We start from the raw sequence: 14,183 nt of genomic DNA on the forward strand, positions 1-14,183 counted from the left end.
CCCACAACATGGTCTCACTCAGGCTATCAAAGGTATTCAGTTTCCTCAAATTAAAAAAATGGATATAGTGCCTGGAAAAAAAAAGATGCTATTGCAATAATTCAAGCAAGAGATATAGTATCTTTGGATCAAATCAGTTGCAGTGAAGGTGATGAGAAGTGTTCAGGTTATTTATATAAATGTATAGATATATAGATATATAAATATAGAATATATAGATATATAGGTATATATTCATAAACACACACTCAAAATCATATAGTTTCATTTTAATCAGTTTCATTAAAGTATAATTTAAATATAAGATTGCCTGATTTTAATTTTATGATTCAATTATGGGTCAATTGTACCTTTTAAAATTAAATATTTATTGCTAAAAGTATTACATATACCCCCCTTTTCCCCCATTGACCCCCAGTTGTGTCTTCTATGGATGCTATAATGCCTCCTGCTAAAATGAATTGCTATATCTGGTTTCCCCCAAGTGTATTATCATAAAGTTTTAAGAGTATTACACAATTACTTTGGCAATAAACGAAGGGAAAAATTTTGATAACTATTAAAGAACTGGTCATTTCAACCAAAATAAATGAAGTCTTGTAATAGAAATGTGAAGCATGGGCTTGCTTTTTACAGCACAAGCTCTCACCAATATAGAGAACATAACTGGAAGCTATCCCCAGATGCAAGTCACTGATGTTAGTGAGTAAAGATTTCTTACTTTTGGATGTACATGAGAAAAAAATGTGGGGTACATGCTCACACTGTCTGAATAATTCACCAACTAAGGCCCAACCAGACGTTCTACACAGTACCAATGGCTAACAATGGCTACATTATTGTGGAAGAAACACTTGTATGTGTTTGGGTTGCCATCCAAAAATCACCCAGAACAGTGGTTACTATTAAAAGTGTTCTGGTTGGCCAGGATATATTTAAAAGGTTAATAATAAAACTAGTTATGATTTTTTGGACTATTATCTTTTTTTATTTTTAAACGTTAACATTTATTCTCTTGCAAAGTTTTAGATTCTTCCACACCCAGCCTTTTCCAGGACATTTTGTCAAAGCAAATAAAAATCCAGTTATGATTTATTGAGTACCTACTATGTGACCAAATAAAATTTGTGATATGGTAATTTTTTTATTCTTCATAACCCCATGAGATATTTTTAGCTTTTTTATTATAATTGAAGCAAGTGAAATTATGAGAGAAGTGAAATGCAATTCTAGTTCTGAAATCTAAACTCTTAATTTTCTATTGTGCTAAGGGGGAGCCATAATTTAAGACATTCAAGTTAATTGACAGAACATGATAGAGTCTAGCTGGGGCAAGAGCAAAAGAGGTGGTGGGAACCAGGATGGAGCATTTTCAGTACAGTACAGTTACTACCTACTGGGAATGATGATTTTCCTCATTGTGTGTGTGTGTGTGTGTGTGTGTGTGTGTGTGTGTAAAACTCCACTTCTCAGGGACTTCTTCTATGTGTGTGTGGGGGGAGTTGGAGGTATGGAGATTTACGGAGCTGTTATAATATGTGGCTAGCTAGACTAATGTAGAAACTATTAAAAATATACAGGTTGCCCCCACAAGGCATTTTGCAAGCAACCTTGAATGGAACAAGCACCAGTGCAATGTTAGAGTATGATTATAGGAGCTGCATGAAATGGTGCTGAGTTATAGTGAGGCATTGGGGGCCTCTTTGGTGAACCCCAAATGGATAGGGAGACAAGTGGGGTGAACCTTTCACAATGAGCCACAGTGTATACTCCAACCAATAGGTAATTAAGAGAAAGTCACTATGCTGCCATCTATATGTTGGCTGGCAAAGTAAATGCCCCGCTAGGCAAGGTTCATTCCTTTACTTCTTTCACACTTAGAGGCTAGGGAGCCAAATTGGTACTTGGCCTGGCTCCTGCACCTGTAGGTGCCACCTCAGCTGTAGCCAGGCACAATGACAATGATGAGGAACACCATGATTGGAAATTATTCATTATTGATGATAACATATGGAATCCAAATATTTTATCCAAAGGAGTCAGAAGGCTCTAAATTACCAACTGGGCAATACTATCTTTCCGCAATCAAGTCTTACAATAGAAATAACCTGAAAGCAAATTATGATGTATGCACTTCTTTTTCAGGATAAAAACAGCTTACCAAACATAATACATTCAAAATCAGAAAAAAGTCTTTGCTAAAGGTGGTAATGGACCAATAAAACTGGAGATTAGGGTCTTCCTGGAGGGGAATAGTTAGTAATCATGCTCTCTACTTGAATGCTATAGGAGTAATTATATCTCACTTAACTTATTAATTTTAAAAGTTGTCACACATCTATTAAATATGAAGGGGAGCCTGGCCATGGTGGCTCAGTGGTTGAGCGTCAACCTATGAACCAGGAGATCACAGTTAGATTTCTGGTCAGGCCACATGCCCGGGTTGTGGGCTCGATTTCTAATCGTGCAGGAGGCAGCCTATCAATGATTCTCTCTCATCATTGATGTTTCTATCTCTCTCTCCTTCTCCCTTCTTCTCTGAAATCAATAAAAATATATTTTAAAAAATATGAAGGGGATTTCAGCTACTATTTTCTAATGTCTGTTCAAAAGAATTTAGAATAAAAATGTGGAAAACATGGTGGGTTTATTCATTTGTGTCTACTGCAGGGTAATAGGACACAATGTCAAGAGCCTTATTCTGTAATATGAAATTATTGGAATATAATATTCCCTTCCTGTATTTTAAAGCACAGCATTTCAGTTTTATCTGTTGTAAAATTAAAAGTTATTTCTCATTATGAATTTTATTCTCATATGACACCATAGTTTGAGGAACCAGTCAATCCATGTCCATAGGGAAGAACTCATAAGCAATTATATTTGAGTTCCCTGCTTCCCCAGTGAGGCTCAGAAGTGTCTGAAGAGAAAGTGGGAAGTCCTCCTATGTAAGGTGGGTGGGACTAGTGACAGGTGTAATTAAGTTAGGAAGAACTTCTTGATACCAAGGTGATGGTAGTTGCTTGTGGAAGTAGATTGGGGCATGATATCCAGCCTGTATCCTATATCCTTGCCACAACCTCTGAAATGTCATAGGGGAGTATATTGCAGTCTGTTGCTCTTCTTATTGAACATCTTACTGAGGTAATTGTAGATCCACATGCAGTTTTCAGAAATAATAGAGAGACATCCTGTGTATTCTTTACCCTCCCCCCCCAATGGTAGCATAGTTTGTTGCTTCTTACTTTGTAGGAATGTATATCCCTAGAAACAGGACCAGGGTACTATAGTTAAATTGTTAAAGTAGAATGGAACCAAACTTCTAATTCCCTCTTGCCTCTATGCAAGGTTGCTTGGGTGAACATGGAGAATTTTAAAGAAATGGCTATAGCACAAGCTGAGAATTAATCTTCATGGGAGGTGGTGACCCTGAAAGTGGCTGGGATATGTACAGGTTGACCTGACAAGCCCAGGAAGGGAGAGAGAGAAACTAAGAACAAACTTGATCCCAGATTCAGTGATGTGCTAGAAATGGGGGAAAAAACCACCACCAAAATGGGTCCAAAGATTTAGCAAAATGGGTTGAATCCATGGGAAGGGTTTCTGCTCTGAGGTATGAAAAATAAAATCAGTAAAAAGTAATTGGCTATGAAACTGCAAGTGGATGAGTCATCCCAGTGCACTACCCAGAGGCTACTAGAAACAGGGAGCATTGTGAATACTGCAGACATAGATAAGTAGAGTGACAAGCACAGTAGCAACAAATAGGACCAAGGTTTTGGTATACGATTAGTGGATGTCAATGACAGCAGTAGTGCTTGACACAGGTATGTGAGAAAGCCACCAGATGCCACCAAGTGCCTGGGGGCCAGGGTCCCCTGGCATGTGAAGAATGATAATAATTTGTGGTGCACTTCAGGGATTGTCCCCTCCCCACTTCAGCGGGTGAGGGACTGAGATGAGGTTAGAGTTCCAGAAATTGAATTAGTAGGGCTGAGCTGTGGAGTAATACATTTATCATTTTCTAGGACTGTTTCTTCAAGTTATTGTGGTGAAGGGAAATGTCTTTTTAAATTTTATTTTTGATGGAATATATTAGTAATTTGCTAATGCATAACAAGTATTCCTACTTCATTTAATAGCTAAAAATAATTGAAGGAAACCTTCCAATCAAGGATGCAAGGATATGAGGTTAAGAGTAAGAGTAGCAACTCAGTAATTTGCACACATGGGCCATAGATAACTTGTCTAAAGGCTAAGTAAAGGCTAAGTGCTGGATTCTCATTCCCTTACTTCTTAATATTTATAGAAAATGCCTATTTTGTGTGGAGAGATTCAGTAAGAGAAATAAAGCTTGCATGTAAACACAGTGAATTAGGAAACAAGTAGATAGCAGTTGGTAAGATCTTTAATCCATTCTGTGTATCCACTTACAAAAAGGTATCAAATTATATGTACTGCTTCAGAGGAGCACTATATCCACTGTACAAGTAATATTGGTGGAACCAACCTCCAGTTTGCTAAGTCTCTGGTGTTTTTGTCTGGAGTATTGAAGACTCAGGGTTTCTGACAAAACTGACCCCAATAGGTGCATCTAACAGCTTTGAATTAGCTTTACTGTCATTTAGTCACATTTAAACATGGTTTTTAAAAGAAAGTCATCCTTAGAAATGTCCACAGTGCCTGATGTATAGCAGGATCTCAAGATATGCTTTTTTGAATGAAAGAGTGAATGAATGAATTAATGAATGTTCTCAGTAATGTGGGTTTGGAATCTTGCCACTGACTTAGGAACCTTGATATCAGATATAAGATAAAAATTAAACATTATGCAGATGACTGTACACATTCAGAATTTTTTCAAGCAGAAAAATGAATATATATATTACATATTATTTCCTTTGGCAGTTTTCCTTCGCCTACCTCTTGAATCTGCCAGGCTTTTGTCCTGCATTGAGTATACATATTCGCCTGAGTTATTCTATGTGAGAACCAGATGGAGACTCTGTCTGAGTTATTTAGTGGCAAACTCTGCAGGACATTTCCTATATTGCTCACAAGGCTGGGAATTTCCCTGCCTTGATACCTGTGAGTGCTACACTTCAACCTGTGAAATAGGTAAAATGACCAATGCCAAGAAGGTGGGAGGAAAGCTGACAGAAGGGAGAAGTAGCAGCTCATTGATGTTTGTCATTTTTATTTGCAATACTTTAGGTCCAAGTTTCAAACTGCAATATTTTTACACTCAAGACACAGTCATGCACAATCCATATTTCAATTTTCTATTGCTTCAACCACATTTAAAATAACAATATTGGAAACAAAAGTTCATAAAAATATTAAATGCTGAGGTCAGAAGGATGGAATCATTACATCAGCAGATCTACAAAAGAAATAACTTACTTAAAAATCAAACAAACAAAAAGACCATAAATACCTTTAATCCAAAGTTACAGAAGAATTTCACTACACATGGGTTTACAGATAACATTTTAAGAAAAGTAATGCACAGCCAAATGAGATACAATTCTGATAAATAATGAAAATGTAGATCCTCCTCAACTTGCTTTGTCTGGATATTATGAGAATATTCCCAGTAGACATCAGTACCCTATGATCTGACTCCTCCTTGTTGATGTACTGGGATTTAAACTCAACTCACTAATGGTTATGGGATTCTGTGAAAGATCTTACATCCTTAGTGAATAATATAGTATATGTGGTCCATAAAGCACACCACACACAAGCACACACATTGAACTCAAATTTCCCAAGGAGGGCTGGTTGGCACTCTACTGTAGGCAGGGAATTGGGACCATTCACTAACTTCCAGTTTATCCTCTTTCCAGCAGCATGTTTATATAACTGGCCAATCATTATGGGAATTATAATCAGAAATGCTATCTTTGGTTCCCAACAAGTGGATTTATCAACATTCTTTAATGTTAATAGCATGTAATTACTTTTTTATTTCTCTCTTTGCAACCTGCAAGTGTGTGGGTCCACTCTTAGTACTAGTCCCAACCATTATAATACATGGGTTCTGCCATCTTGTGCCATTTATGAAGTAAATTCTATAAAGTCCAGCACTGCTTCATAGGAAAGAAGAGGCTCAAGTATAGTTCTATTCTAGCAAGTGTGACAGTGTATTTTTGTTCTAGTTGCAAATACTGGCTATCGCTTAATGAAAACCAGACTTTACATAGAGAGTATATGTAAAATGAAACTGGGAACACTCAATAGGAAAAAGGACATTAAAACTAAAAAAAGAACAAAACAACTGAAGGAATTGGAAGGCCGTCACAAGCTTTATCAACATTCCCTAGTAATATTACCTTCATTTACTTTAGTTTTTTTCATCTTTCATAGTGCTATTGTTTAAATGTCACATAAGAGACCCAGGCTTAAACATGTGATATTTACCATCACTTTAAGCAGGTTGAATTTGCAAGGCAAACTATAATATCACAGAATGCTACAACTTTTGGAAAGACCTTGGAGATCAGCCTGTCCAATACTCTTAATTTATAGATAAGGAAACAGCCACAAAAATGTTAAGTGACTTGCCCAAGGTCACATGGTAAATTAGTAATAGAGCCTATATTAGAATCCAGGTCTCCTTACTCCTAGACTAACACTCCTTTCATTACTTCTGACATTTTCTATAACTGCTGTTGATTTCCTCTTAGGTACTAAATCAGGTGAACATGGTATCTGCCTTACTGTTGGTATTATGAGATAGCATTCACCAGATGGTAGCTTCCAGAGACTTTGATGGCACTAACCAGCTTCTATAAGTTTATCTTGTAAGTTCGACTATATTACATAGCAGTAAATATTACCTGTAGCACAGTATACTTGTACACACAAGTGTGCACATGGAGGTGATATATCGGTTCCTGAATTTTCAGATTTGGTTGGATATTGTTTAATATTAAACAGGCATTCCCGATGAGTGAGGAGTTAGGTTATATTTATTTAGTTACTAAAGTAATGTGGGATCAGAAAAGAAGAGAAAAAAATTAAAGCTAACCAAATAAACAATTATATCATAAACAAATCTCAAGAAAAAAATTATTTTTTGGAAAAATATTTCCATGACCCCATTTATTTTCTTCCCAATCCACATGCAAATATATGTTCAGAATTGTGTGTTAAGTTCACTTAAAATCCAAGGCCTATTAGACTGTCAATTTACAAATGCTGAAATGCAGTCCTCTTGCTCAGAAACTAGGAGAAGCTTGCATCACTGGCCATGCCTTTATTTAACTGAATATTAACTGCAAGTAGCTCAGAAAAGGACCATGAGACTCAACTGGGGATGCCAAGGTTAATACTTCCATACACATTTTTATGTTGAGAATGTTCAATGAAAAGCCTGTGGATTCTCTAGATACAGGGTCTGCACTTGGTGAAACTGAGTAGCATCTGAGGCCACTTCCTCATTATGAAAGTCCTCACCTAAAATTTCTTTGGTGAGTTACAAGGAAATTCCCCGCTTTTGGTAGATAGTCTCCCTTTTCTCTTTAACAATGACAACCACTGTATACAACCTATAATCAGGCAGTACAGAAAGTACATGGAGGCCATCTCAAGCCAAAGCTAGCAGGACTGTGACTGAATGTCAACAGGCAAAGTTAGTTCTAAATATTTCTCTTAATGTTTTCATATTCAGCTTTTAATTGCAAGTCATAATAACTTCTAGTGAAATCAATGAGAATTGCCTACTGGTCATTAAAAGAAGAATCTTAACTGGATGATATAATATCATGTCAGAAAAGAAAGTGGAACTTGGAAATTTTATCTTTCTCTTCTTCCAAAATTCAATCTGAAACTCTTCTAAAATGATCCAGAAGGGTGATACCTAAAACACATATGATCAAGGGGGCTAATCAAATGTCACCTATCCAATTAAAGTAACCAAAACAGAAACCTTGATGACATACCAAAGTGGAGGACAGCCTGGTTTAAAGCAGAAGGATGTGTTTAGAGTTCTAATAGCAACATCTCCCTAGCTTTAACTTATAGATAACAGTCCCCTAAGAAAGCATGTGCCATACCCAAGCATGTGCCAACTTCAGCACTCAAGCAAATATAAAGCCTATGGAATAATTGTAACTATAAAACATCTGTGCCCTGCATGCTCTGGGCTCTGGCCAGAAGGCATCTGTTTCTGGCATCTTTTCTATTTTTCTATTGTCCCCTTTCTGATGTTTATTTATTATAAAGCAATATTATAATAATATCAAAGAAAAATTTTAAAAGAAAAATAATGTTGCATAATCCCACCACCCTAACACAACTGATTTCAATTATCTGTGTTCCCAGTCTTTTTCCATATGCACACTTATTTTTACATAGTTGTAATCCCTGTTTATGTTATTTAAAAGTGATTTATAGATTCTCTCTGAGAACTGGCAGCCTTGTTAGAAATAAACAACCCATTGAGCAATGTAATATAATTATTTACACAATTTTTGAGCTGAGAAATATTATTTCTAGACAAACTTCTCAAACTATCAAAACATTTATACAGACAACAGGAAGCAATTTCATATTTCTTTTTCTTTTAGCAATGGAATGTGCTTCATAGGGGAAGGATAGATGTAGGGATCAGGTGGTTAAACTCAAATGATGGGGTGCAATTCACAAGCCTGAAAGAAATCTGAATAACACAGTTAAAGAATAAATACTTGAATTAAATCTTATTATATGACTTGGCCATCCAGTAGCCAAAATGCAACATGGACACACAAATATTTACAATGACACATAAACGAGATCAGCAAGAACGAAGTCATTACCCAACATGGTGACTGATTTGAGGAGATTGTGTCATCCAAAAATCCTCATGGGATTATGACAACGCACCGGATCCTTGTTACATTATTTTTTTCTTTCTTTCTTAAATAAATAATCTTTACTGTGCTTCACACCCTTCCCTGACTTTCCCACTGCCCTATTCCAATCTCAGGACATTTTGGAATCAACATTCGATCATATGCCCTCATTATTTCAGGGCACATTTTCAACCTCAAAGATCTGGATAGACTCACCTGTGTCAAGATGAGCTTTAAAAAAATCCAGGGAAATGGAATAAACTATGAACCATCTGGAATCCAAGTTGTTCAAGTGTACCAAATGTGAATTCTTCAGCATCATTTTCAGCTTCTCTCTTAATAATTATTAGAAATGTACATAACTCTCCAATGGGGGAAGGGACTTTAGAAACTTTTTATTTTAAATTTGACATAGATATAAATTTGTAAGAGTAAATCCTATTGGGATATATTATAAAATCTTGGTACAGTGGGATGTGATAAAGTAGTTGGCTTCTCATGGTTAATAGGCTGAATTGAAAGCATAAAAGAGCAGCCATTTCTCTGCCTACAGTGATATGAAGAATCACTGCTCCAGGTCTCCCCCTGCAAAAAAAGGCCTTTATGATATAAAAAGGATGTTATTTGACAACTACCTAGTAGGAATCCCCAACCAGGTTTGAGGCTCTCTCCGTTGGCAGGGTATAGTTATCAAATGTACTAAATTCTTTTTGCATCCCAGGTATTATTTCATTGAATTCCCTGACACTATGAATGAAAAAAACATTCAAATACTTAATTTTAAATGAAATAAAAACTAACAGTCCTCTTTCTCTCATTAGGACAGCGTGGCATTAAAATATTCAGGCCCAGCCATATTTTTGCAAAGATAACGTGGTATGCTTCAAATTAATATTTCCATTTGATTTTCTTTTCACATTTGTTATTTTATCCCATTCATCCCACTGTGGACATTTCTGGGGTGGGGGTTCAAGCCCTTCCTAAATTTTATAGTTAAAGAAAACAATAAGAAAATAGGAAATCCACCAGTGGTGTCATCATCTAAACATAAATATGTACTATATGGTTAGCAGAAACTCTCTAATGAAAGTACTTTCATTATAAGGAATAAATGGATGGTTAGATGGATGGATGTATCTCAGCAGAGGAGAGAGGCCCAAGGCATTGACCTCTTTCCCCCTCCTGCTTAATGTGGATAGGTTCTATTCAGATATACTACTAATCAAGAAGCTTTCTAAAACACAAACGGTTAGCTTTTCAAAGGCTTCGAGAAACAACTTTGCAGAATTTACAAAATTTGACAATTCTTTCAAAAGAGAAGCATATCCTTTTCTATGCAGACATCCTCTAGATATTTTTCTACTCTCAGAAGATTCAAGCAGTGCCAACTGTTGATTTTTAAATAAATAGATACATGGTGAAATAGTAGTCAAATTTTTATGTTTTCTCCAAGCCACAAAAGGAATTCAGTTGGACTTATATTTCTTGGGGTATATGATTGCACACCCTAATTATTTTCACTGGAGAACTTCCAAGTCTTTATGAGCATGTTTCTGAAATTCAAAAGCCCCAAACACTAAGTATGAACACACTATATGCTGAAACAGAAATTGGTGGTCTATAAAGAAAATTGAAACAAGTACTTATAGCCAAATGTTGATTGGGATATAGTTTTCACTGACCTCCCATTTCTTACAGAGTTGAATGCTTACAAAAAAATCTTTGTTCTCCAGATCATTTAAAATTTTAAGATGTTATAAATTGTCAAAATAAACATCTTTTATCCTAAGCAAATGTTAGTCAATGGGTTTGTTTCCCCCTGATGTGTCTATTTTAAGTGCATATATTTCATATGCACAAGAAAGGGCTAAATTAGGTATTTTAAAATTTTGTTTACTTACTGTCCATCAAGAATTTCAGTACTTCATACTTATTTTCCTTTTGGCTCTTGGTTAGCGTCCCATCTTGGTTTAAGTATGGTTTCTCCTATGAGGATTTCCCAGGTTCGGGACCTGGACTCACTCACTCATCAGGAGTCCCACAGTTTTGGTATGTCCTTTTTCACATATCATGAAGTTGCACAAGCTGATTTACGTAAATGATAAATTAACTGCCTCTTAAGCATCATCATGAAAATGTGACAGGATTTCACCATCAGAGCTTTATTTATAAAGTTTTTAAAGCCTTTTCTGAACACATATATTGCTCCTTGCTTTTGGAAAGTATCTTAAAAGAAACCTTTTCCAGTGCAAGTGCAGAAAAACAGGTACACAAACCAAGCCACCACTGTAGAAGAAGAATAAAAAATTGCAATTCTATTAGGGCATGGACTTCCACATATTCACACAGTACTTGCTCTTTTTTTGTTCATTTGTTTGTTTTTTTGTTGGTTTTTATTTTATTTTTTGCTTTCTTTTTTTTAAAAAAAACGTTTTTGACATCTTTTTTTCTGGACATCTAATGACAATGCAAGTGAAAAACATCACATTGGGTAAGGAGCTTTGAAAGAGGTTTGAATGCAAGAGGGACTACTCTCTAACTTAAAAACAAACACAACACTATGAAGAGGGAGTGTGCACCTTTGAGAAACCTTTTTCGTCAAAGTGAATGCACAAAATGAGGGGATTCACTACTGGCTCTTTCGCTTCACGGTAGAAGTGACCACTTTATGGCCACTTTGACATTGCTGCCCTGTTTGGGCTGCGATTCAGGCTTACAAATAAATTACATAATCTTAGGGAGTAGGAAAAAGGCTTATAAGAAGTTTCTATTCATTGGAAAGTTAAAGAACCTCCCACCCCCTTTGACTGTCTTTCTTCCTTCTTTCTTGTAGCAGAGTTTTCAGTCTTACTCATGAGGGAGATGGTGCGGGGTAAGGCTTGCAGTCCTAGCGGCTGCTGTTCTTAATTGCTTCCTTTGCAGCGATAATCAGAGGAGTCAGACTGGAGAGAGGCTTGGCTAATTTTAAAAATGGATGCTGCAAAAAAAAAAAAAAAAAGGAATAACTGGAATCCTTTCATCCAAGCAAGTATAGTACTTCACATTCTCAAGCAGCCATTTTTTATTAAAATGTATTTGAGCACCCAATTAAAGATTATTTTATCAAAATAGTGCCAGCTTTTGTCCTTTATTTTTTTAAAATATATTTTATTGATTTTTTACAGAGAGGAAGGGAGAGGGATAGAAAGTTAGAAATATCGATGAGAGAGAAACATCGATCAGCTGCCTCCTGCACACTCCCCACTGGGGATGTGCCCCCAACCAAGGTACATGCCCTTGACCGGAATTGAACCTGGGACCCTTGAGTCCACATGCCGATGCTCTATCCACTGGGCCAAACTGGTTAGGGCTGCTTTTGTCCTTTAGATTTCTTTTCCCGCTTCAGTATTATGAAATCCTCTGGAAGCTGACTGGCAGAGCTAGAAACTCAGAGTTGGGGTTGTGTAAAATCTCAGTGTTTACAACAGTCTGACTTTCTGAATTTCTTAAACTGGTGATTTTATTAAGAGCAGCTCTCATGCTTGAAAAAAATGTCTTTGACCTTGACCCTGAAAACAGTGGCTTCCTAACTGCTAAACCCAATACTGTGCCTCCATCATTTCTCTTTTAGCCCCTCTACAGTACTTAATACAAGTGAACATCTCTTCCTTCTTTGAGATGATTTCCTCTTTGGGGGGCTGTGACATTTACTATCTTGATTCTTTTCTACAAGCATGCTCACTGGCTACTCCCTCCCCATCTTCTTCCCTGTTTTCACCGCCATCCACTTCCCACATATTAGAACTTAGCTCTCAGCATCCTCTCTTTCTAATTTAATTCATTTGAGAGATCATTCCCTTTCATGGTTTCAACCTCTCATCAGCTTTAGGGAAATGACTCCCAAATCTATATTGTATGACCCCATCTCTTTCCTTAATTTTGGTCCTATTTTTCCAATTGTCTACTGGATATTTCCTTTTAAATGTTCTTCTGTCACCTTGAATTCAACATTTAAAAATATATGTTAAGACTCCCACACAGGTTCCTCTTGTGTGATGTAAACCATAGGGGCTTTGGATTCAGAGCACCTAAATTCAATCCTCTTCTCTGCTTCTTACAATGGTTAAATCGGGTAAGGTAAATAACAGTTCCTTGTAAACTACATAGAAGCAAAGACATGTTGCCATTGCATTATCCTATATCACTTTTGCTTTTATTGAATGCTACCAGTGGTTATATATTCTGAAGTCACTTTTATCTTCTTATGTCTTATGTTCTACATGAAATAAGCTATCAAGTACTTTCTTCTCAATGCTTCTTACAATGATCCCATGCTTTCTCTAGTTCAGGCCTAATCAACTTTAATTTTTAACTATAACTATAATTCCCCCTTGATATCCCACCTCCACTTTTAAATGGTGCTAATTCTTATTGCATACTATCAGATTAATCTTCCTAAACAAAGCTTTCATCATTTGATTCCCTCAGATATTTTCAGTATTTCCCCACTGTCTATAGTCCCAACTCTTTAGCCTGGTGTCAAGACCCTTTATTGTTCTATCTCCTGTAACTTCCCACTTGAACTCTTCATCTATACTTTCTGTTTTCTGTCCCCTTAAACCTTGCCTACATACGTTTGGTCACACTATAGTTCTACTATCTGTAATTCCTGCCCCCTTTTTCTTCAACCTATCTAAAACTGATCTGTCCTTCAAAGCCCAGCAGAACTCCTTCCTGTTTACAGATATTTTCTGATCACCTATACAATCATCGCCGTCATTGGTTTGAATGAGTCTTGAAACAACCTTGAATTATTACTTTTTTGTACCCAAGGAGATTGTGAACTTCTGGAGAGGAGGAATCACACCCTTAAGAGGTTTGTATCACCCACTGCACTTAAGCCTTGCAAATAGGAGTTTCTCAATAAATATCAATTAATGAACAGAGGACTGTAGGCCATACAGAAAGTCACACAAATACTTAATATCTGTCTTGTCTCAAGCCTACCAGTGGTGTGAATGTCATGTACCTCTTTCCTTTCTAACCTCTAAACTGGGCATAGATAGGCTCAAGTCAGAGAATGAGTTATATGGACTTAAGATGATATGGTGGGAAGATTGAAAAGATGTATAAGTGAAGCACTCAAAAGTTCAGGTTTTTCATCTGTAATTTGAGATAGGATTAGCTAGAGGATTAATAAAGAGCCATTCCAGATTTGACATTGTAGGTTTCTATGAGCGCCTGTGAAATACAGGTAGCAAAAAAGAAAAGGTGTAGCTTCCTTAATTCTTTCAAGTTGGTTTATCCCTGATGTGATTTGGGTTGGGATGGGATATTTTTTGCCTGTCTCAGGAGGGAGTTCAG

The 14,183-nt window shown here is 36.5% G+C and overlaps 1 protein-coding gene across 8 annotated transcripts in view; it reads right to left on the reverse strand.

Moving 5' to 3' along the window:
• Positions 1 to 5,180: 5,180 nt before the first annotated feature.
• PAK3 (p21 protein (Cdc42/Rac)-activated kinase 3) overlaps positions 5,181 to 14,183 on the reverse strand; it is a 397,698-nt gene continuing 388,695 nt past the window's right edge. For all 8 annotated transcript variants that reach the window (XM_014538815.1, XM_005865195.2, XM_005865194.2 and 5 more), the window contains one exon: positions 5,181 to 11,817. In XM_014538815.1, the coding sequence (XP_014394301.1) occupies positions 11,728 to 11,817 (90 nt within the window). In that variant the 3' untranslated portion in view covers positions 5,181 to 11,727. The remainder of the gene's footprint in view (positions 11,818 to 14,183) is intronic.

Source organism: Myotis brandtii, unplaced genomic scaffold, assembly GCF_000412655.1.
Source record: "Myotis brandtii unplaced genomic scaffold, ASM41265v1 scaffold199, whole genome shotgun sequence".
In the NCBI taxonomy this organism is placed as follows: domain Eukaryota; kingdom Metazoa; phylum Chordata; class Mammalia; order Chiroptera; family Vespertilionidae; genus Myotis; species Myotis brandtii.